Here is an 8073-nt window from a genome sequence, read left to right on the forward strand (position 1 = left end):
TGAATGGAATGAATGGAATGGAATGGAATGAATGGAATGGAATCAAATGTGTTTTTTTTATGTGTTTGATGCCATTCCATTCACCCCATTCCAGCCTTAAAACTCCATTCCAGACATTATTATGAGCCAATCTCCCCTTAGCAGCCCCCACTACTCCACATAGACGGCAGTATGGAAGGGTCCATTGAGGTTTTCAGCTTGCTAAATAGTTTAACATCCAAACTGACCCGCTTGTAGCCTGTTGTCCACACAGACCTAAATGTCAACACATACTGCACAAGGGTATGTGTCCTTTTCTATTGCCTCTGGAATATATCAGATGTATTGGTGTTCTTATTCGGTGATGATGATGATGATGATGATGATGATGATGATGATGATAATAGCCTAACATAACCTTGCAGCATCCCACATTTCCATGTGTTTTATTTGTAATACATATGGTCTCCAGTAGATGGCGTTATTGTGCCTATCTATCCAAATAGATTGCCTTCAAGTTAAACTTTGAGACAATTTCAGCATGAGATGTTTTCATAATTTCGTGGTTCATTTTATTTAATTCCAATTTGAGCTATTTTATCAAATCCCTTATATGACATACGGGAGAACCGGGACCGAAAGTAACACTTTATTTTTGGCACTCACTCCACACAGTTTTAGTAGACTAAATCAATTGCTGTAATATTACGCTACTGTATAATTAATCATGTAATTATAAAAGTAATATCAATATCGAAGAGTGGGCTTTAATAGGAGCAAATTAACACATTTCAGCTAAATATCCTGTTGATGCATGAGATGAAACAAGCTGGTGGGGACGTTTCCAGAGACCCTGGCGCGCAGCTGAGTGCATATGGCGCTCAAACGTCTCATCTTCCCTCAATCTACAAGTGAGAGACTTCACTTCGGACACGTCAGTGGTGGATAAGGACTGGAGACTTTGATGGAATGTGGATCTCTTCACAATAACTTGAACATAAGAAGAAAAATGACATCTAGTGCGTTTAGGAAAGCGTGACTAACTCGTGCTAGTATTCTTGTTGATCTGGAGCTTGTGAGAAGATGCACAAGTTGAATTGATTCTATCGGACGGTATTTCAACCTTGTCTGGATGTGGTCACACAGTTTTTCGGGTGAAGATAGAGGGAAGTTTGAAAGGACATATAATGAGAATAACACACTGCTAGCGGTACTGAGGCTGCGGGCTGCATCTGGAGCACACGCGAGGAGAGCAGACAGAGGCGCGCGCTTCTGCTGTAGACAGATACGTGGGAAAGAGAATATGTAGAGCCTGCTATTTCGACGTAAACCATGGTTTACCATTGAGCTTTCTTTGAGGATTTAAGGACATTTACAAAAAAACGGTTGTTTAAAAGAAGTTGACAGCTCATCTTCTATGGAGTCCCATTGCAATTTTGGAGACTCGTTGTGGGACAAAAATGGACCGCACGAACGGACTGAGCTCCAGGATTATCGTTGTGTTGCTCCACAGTAAGATGTAGCCTGTTGTGTGTTCTTGGTGCTTATGGAAACTTAATTGCTACATTTTCATAAAACATAGGCTACAGATGCCACGTTTCATGCGTAAAGATACGGACGATGTATTTATTTTGTTGTTATGATGCGTGTGCATTTCAGTTCAACAATATTGCAACTGCATGTCTACATTTCCATCACCGTCCAAAGCGTCAGGCATCTTGTCCAGTGCATGTGCCCTGCAGTTGCTTGTCCTGGATGGAGCGTCAATAAGGGCACGAATATAATCACACGGACACGCCTCGTCAGTCATTAAACAAATCAGATAAACACAGTGTTAATATGATCAATAGACTGTATCGACGAGCCCGTATATAAGGCTAATGATTGGCCTAGCCTCTGTTTACTGAACATGCCTGCGAGAATATGGTGTGAAATTTTCAGATGACTGCTGACAGGTCATTGAAATAGACATATGATAAAGCAGAGTAAAAGTTTAGATTCGTAGGTACATCATATTAAACTCTTCAATAACAGATGGAATATCCATAGTTGAAAACTGCTGCTCTGACAGTAGAATGTCTTTGAGAATTCATGAACAGGGTGCATTTTTTGGCTCATTTATAAAGAGTGCTTTTTGAAATATTTATAGACACTATTCTGCAGGATGATTGCTGTGATGAGCATGGTGAACCAGCCTCCAGACTTGATGGCCCCCAGGCAAGCGGCCAAGGGTTCATTTTCCATCTAATTGGCCTGAGTTCAGGTGATTGGAATTATGGGGTGATTTCTATCTCTACAAGCTGACAGAAACATGGATTTGAACTTCTCCACGGTCCGCGATAGCGATCATTTGCTGGAGAGAGACTCATCCAAGCGCGTTCTGACAGGCTGCTTTCTCTTTGCGCTCATCCTGACCACACTGCTGGGGAACACACTGGTATGTGTTGCAGTCACCAAGTTCCGCCACCTGCGCTCAAAGGTCACCAACTTCTTTGTGATCTCTTTGGCCATTTCAGACCTGCTGGTGGCCATCTTGGTGATGCCATGGAAGGCAGCAACGGAGATCGTGGGCTTCTGGCCGTTCGGTGCCTTCTGTAATGTCTGGGTGGCGTTCGACATCATGTGCTCAACAGCGTCCATTTTGAACTTATGTGTCATCAGCGTGGACAGATACTGGGCGATCTCAAGCCCATTCCGCTACGAGAGGAAGATGACACCCAAGGTGGCGTTTATTATGATCAGTGTGGCATGGACGCTGTCTGTGCTCATCTCTTTCATCCCTGTGCAGTTGAACTGGCACAAGGCTGCAGCGTTGGAGCTCAACGGCACTTACGGTGAGCTGCCGCCGGACAACTGCGACTCCAGCCTTAACAGGACCTATGCCATCTCCTCCTCCCTCATCAGCTTCTACATCCCTGTGGCAATCATGATCGTGACTTACACCCGGATTTACAGAATTGCCCAGATACAAATCAGGAGGATCTCAGCACTGGAAAGGGCTGCAGAGAGTGCCAAGAACCGCCACAGCAGTATGGGGAACAACTCCAACATGGAGACGGAGAGCTCCTTCAAGATGTCTTTCAAAAGAGAAACCAAAGTCCTAAAGACCCTCTCTGTCATAATGGGGGTGTTTGTGTGCTGCTGGCTGCCCTTCTTCATCCTCAACTGCATGGTACCCTTCTGTGAGCCCAACGGCCCCTCTGATTTCCTCTGCATCAGCCCCGGCACCTTCGACGTGTTCGTCTGGTTCGGCTGGGCCAACTCCTCACTCAACCCCATCATATATGCCTTCAACGCGGACTTCCGCAAAGCGTTCTCCATCCTGCTGGGCTGCCACAGACTCTGCCCGGGCAGCAATGCCATAGAGATAGTGAGCATCAACAACAATGGATCCCAGCCGCCTGCGTCCCAGTATCAGCCCAAAGGGCACATTCCCAAGGAAAGCAACAATGCCACCTATGTGATTCCCCACAGCATCCTGTGTCAGGAGGAGGAGCTGCAGAAGAAGGATGGGGTTGGGATTAAGACCTTGGAGAAACTGTCCCCGTCCCTTTCTGGGAACTTGGGCAGCGATGCCGATGTGTCACTGGAAAAGATTAATCCTATAACTCAGAACGGCCAACACAAAACTGTGACATGTTGACGGGTGTATGTATTGGTATACAAACATGAGAAGGAACCCAGAGGGAGAGACTTGGCAGTATGCCTAGCAGAAGTGTGGTATATACAAACTGAGCTTCACTGCGAACCTTAAAACTCAAATCACTATGGAAATCTACAGAATGTTTCAAATGAAGGCACTTTATCCTGGATAACTATCTGCAAAACACCTTCAGCATTTATTATTAAAGTATAGACAGATTTGTTGATAAATGTTCCATAACTTGAATAAAGTCAAACGAAATACACACGTGTATACATGTGTTGTATTTACAAATATGTATACATTTGCATGTGTACACAGTAGTGACAAATATCCTGGAAGCTGTTATAACATGGAGAAAGAAGTAGAAATATTAGCAAAATGTCTCGTAGGTAAGTGCTTTACATTTATATGTACAGCGTGTTTCATATTCTTACAAAGATAACTATAAAGATAATTGGTTTTGATAGTTTTTTTCGATGTCAACAACAGTGTATAATTATTTTTTATTTTATTTATAATAATCATCATAATTTATTAGAGAGTTGAATACACTTCTGGTTAATGATAACTGACTAAAATAATATGGAGAGAGACCATAGGATGGTGAAAATGGTTCAAAACAACCCTCATCAATTCTTGCATTTGTGTTGTTGTGAAATTGAAATGGTAAGCCTCAGCGTGGTAGGGTTGTGGTAAGGTATGGTGTATACACATGTCTGCATTTGTGTTGTTGTGAAATTGAAATGGTAAGCCTCAGTGTGGTAGGGTTGTGGTAAGGTATGGTGTATACACATGTCTGCATTTGTGTTGTTGTGAAATTGAAGTGGTAAGCCTCAGTGTGGTAGGGTTGTGGTAAGGTATGGTGTATACACATGTATGCATTTGATAGTTAGAACACGTTGTCAGTTACGGAGGCTTTAAATACCTTTCATTTTCACAGAGATACAACATCTTATGCCAAGTATGTCATATTTCTATATATTTTAGTTGCATTCCCCTTTTGTAGTACATGATTTTCCCAATTGGGAAATGCAAAAGTGTTGATGGAGCTCACTCTGATTGTCACACTGGATTTCAAAGAATCTTCTGTCAAAACTGATTTTAAAGAACCAACTGTCAAACCTGATTTTAAAGAACCAACTGTCAAACCTGATTTTAAAGAACCAACTGTCAAAACTGATTTTAAAGAACCAACTGTCAAACCTGATTTTAAAGAACCAACTGTCAAACCTGATTTTAAAGAACCAACTGTCAAAACTGATTTTAAAGAACCAACTGTCAAACCTGATTTAATAGAACAAACTGTCAAATCTGATTTTAAAGAACCAACTGTCAAATCTGATTTTAAAGAACCAACTGTCAAAACTGATTTTAAAGAACCAACTGTCAAACCTGATTTAATAGAACAAACTGTCAAATCTGATTTTATAGAACAAACTGTCAAACCTGATTGTAAAGAACAAATTGACAAACCTGATTTAATAGAACAAACTGTCAAATCAGATTTTAAAGAACCAACTGTCAAACCTGATTTAATAGAACAAACTGTCAAATCTGATTTTATAGAACAAACTGTCAAACCTGATTGTAAAGAACAAATTGACAAACCTGATTTTAAAGAACCAACTGTCAAAACTGATTTTAAAGAACCAACTGTCAAACCTGATTTTAAAGAACCAACTGTCAAAACTGATTTTAAAGAACCAACTGTCAAACCTGATTTTAAAGAACCAACTGTCAAACCTGATTTTAAAGAACCAACTGTCAAAACTGATTTTAAAGAACCAACTGTCAAACCTGATTTAATAGAACAAACTGTCAAATCTGATTTTAAAGAACCAACTGTCAAATCTGATTTTAAAGAACCAACTGTCAAAACTGATTTTAAAGAACCAACTGTCAAACCTGATTTAATAGAACAAACTGTCAAATCTGATTTTATAGAACAAACTGTCAAACCTGATTGTAAAGAACAAATTGACAAACCTGATTTAATAGAACAAACTGTCAAATCAGATTTTAAAGAACCAACTGTCAAACCTGATTTAATAGAACAAACTGTCAAATCTGATTTTATAGAACAAACTGTCAAACCTGATTGTAAAGAACAAATTGACAAACCTGATTTTAAAGAACCAACTGTCAAAACGGATTTTAAAGAACCAACTGTCAAACCTGATTTAATAGAACAAACTGTCAAATCTGATTTTAAAGAACCAACTGTCAAAACTGATTTTAAAGAACCAACTGTCAAACCTGATTTAATAGAACAAACTGTCAAATCTGATTTTATAGAACAAACTGTCAAACCTGATTGTAAAGAACAAATTGACAAACCTGATTTAATAGAACAAACTGTCAAATCTGATTTTAAAGAACCAACTGTCAAACCTGATTTAATAGAACAAACTGTCAAATCTGATTTTATAGAACAAACTGTCAAACCTGATTGTAAAGAACAAATTGACAAACCTGATTTAATAGAACAAACTGTCAAATCTGATTTTAAAGAACATACTGTCAAACCTGATTTAAAATAACTAACTGGCAAACCTGATTTTAAAGAACCAACACCATGTGTCTAACAGTCCCATGTGAAACAGGGCCTACTTTCTAAGCACTCCTAGCACACATCATCGCATCAGCAAGTCAAGTCAAGTCTACCAGTGTAGCTGTAGCATAGGCATCACCGTGGACACAGTTCTCTCCCAACTTCATCCCCATTACTCTCTCCCAATAGACACGTCTTCCCCTAAAAAGTGGTACCTCTTCACACTCTTAGGGCATCAGTGATTCTTTTGGCAAGTCGGGGCCCATCAGACATTTCTTCAAGTGTTTTACAATTGGCATCCTATTCCCTAAAGCCTCTGGTCAAAAGTAGTGCACTATATTAGGACGCAACCTTCTACTGTCCTAATGCAGAGAGCTGATTCTGATTCTATTAATGGTCAGTGTGCATGGAAACAATCAGCTTAGTGAGCAGCAGTAAATGCCATCAATGCATAATTGAAAATTTTAATTATTGCACCTTATGCAAGTCAACAGTCACACAGCCAGAACACAATTGACCTTTGGTAAACCGCTGAAAACTGATATTGTGAATTGTTTAAGCTGGAGCTATGATGTTTTAGGGAACAGTGGGACTGTTGTTGTGCTCATAGCAGCCAGATTGTTAAACACCCACTGTATGCTTTGGTCCTGTAACTCTTCTGATCAATTATCTCATTTGTAGCTGTGACTGTTGAGATGTTTTCTATGCAGTATTGAATTTGACCGATGGCAAACAATAAGCTGTTGGTGAAAATGAGGAGCAGTTCTATAGAGCTAGTGTGGTTAAGGCTTTCAATTAGTACCTGTATGGTTTTTCATTTCAGGAGGCATTTCAGGAGGCATTGCATGACTCTACATTGGAATTAGGACAATTGGATTTTGCGGTGTGCATTGGGTGAAGGACATATTTTAACACTCTTTACAATTCCCAATTTATCATAGCTCCATGATGGGAAGTCTACGGCACATGGTTTTGATGTCAAAATGAACTAGAGTTCATGCATTGTGGCTCAGTTGTTTCCAGGCCTCAACCTTGTTCTCGTATCGCCAGGTGTAAAAGCATGGAATTGTATCGCCAGGTATAAAAGCATGGAGTTGTCATACATCAATGGTAATTTAATGGTATTAGTCTTAAATTGTTTCTGGGAAATCAAATTTGGTATAAATGCAACAGAGAGAACGTTTTTGAATCAGCATGTTACTTATGAGTTACAAAAAGAGGTTGAGAAGCCACCTAGCTCCACCCCCTCCTGTAATCCTATTGAGTTTTTATGACCTCATTTTATTTGCCTGGCCCTGGATTCTTAAGAGTGTATGTCCATCAAGTCTAGCCTTCTATGACAAGTGCCAAAATATGAACTATCTCTGAGAAGACCTCTGTCTCTGTCATTTTGTAGATGAAGGTGGAACGTGCCCACTGCTCAGCTCTACTCCAATTGTCAAGGGGTGCTAGAAGCCATCAATACCATAATAAACACGTTTTTTTTTTTTAAGTGCTGACTTGATATAGTAGCATCTGATTTTAAAAAGGTTTTTCCAAAGGCATTATGTCTTTGACGAAGGCAAAACAGCAGCATCTATGTGAAGTGAAGGTTGGCCTTTTTCCATTTTCTACCATATCAGTTGTCCTATTCCCAAATATTGACCAGTCTCTCTATGATTAACTATATCCTTTGCTTATAATTTATTTTCAAATTATTTACAAACATGAGTCTGCTCAAATCTACGATAAAAAATGAACTCTGCATAATCTGAGCAGCTATGGGGAACATTCTAGAAGACTGTCTTTGTTTGCTCAGTGCTCCTCCTGTCAGGCCCCGTCTAATCAGTGGAGAAAGCTGTTACTCAGAGGGATTTAGTTCATTAGTAAACAATCCTTCCCTGCTGTTCCCCTCTGT

General features: G+C 39.9%; 1 protein-coding gene across 1 annotated transcript; it reads left to right on the plus strand.

The window, feature by feature from the left end:
* The first annotated feature begins 934 nt into the window (after positions 1-934).
* On the plus strand, positions 935-3887 carry drd1b (dopamine receptor D1b). Its single transcript, XM_020463737.2, has one exon. It carries the CDS (start codon positions 2291-2293, stop codon positions 3620-3622), a length of 1332 nt encoding a protein of 443 aa, XP_020319326.1. The 5' UTR covers positions 935-2290; the 3' UTR covers positions 3623-3887.
* Positions 3888-8073: the final 4186 nt, after the last annotated feature.

This window comes from Oncorhynchus kisutch, linkage group LG28, assembly GCF_002021735.2.
Source record: "Oncorhynchus kisutch isolate 150728-3 linkage group LG28, Okis_V2, whole genome shotgun sequence".
Lineage (NCBI taxonomy): Eukaryota > Metazoa > Chordata > Actinopteri > Salmoniformes > Salmonidae > Oncorhynchus > Oncorhynchus kisutch.

Bases quoted from the DNA above. Each gene is read 5' to 3' on its own strand.
- drd1b (XM_020463737.2), top strand. From the start codon at position 2,291: ATGGATTTGAACTTCTCCACGGTCCGCGATAGCGATCATTTGCTGGAG.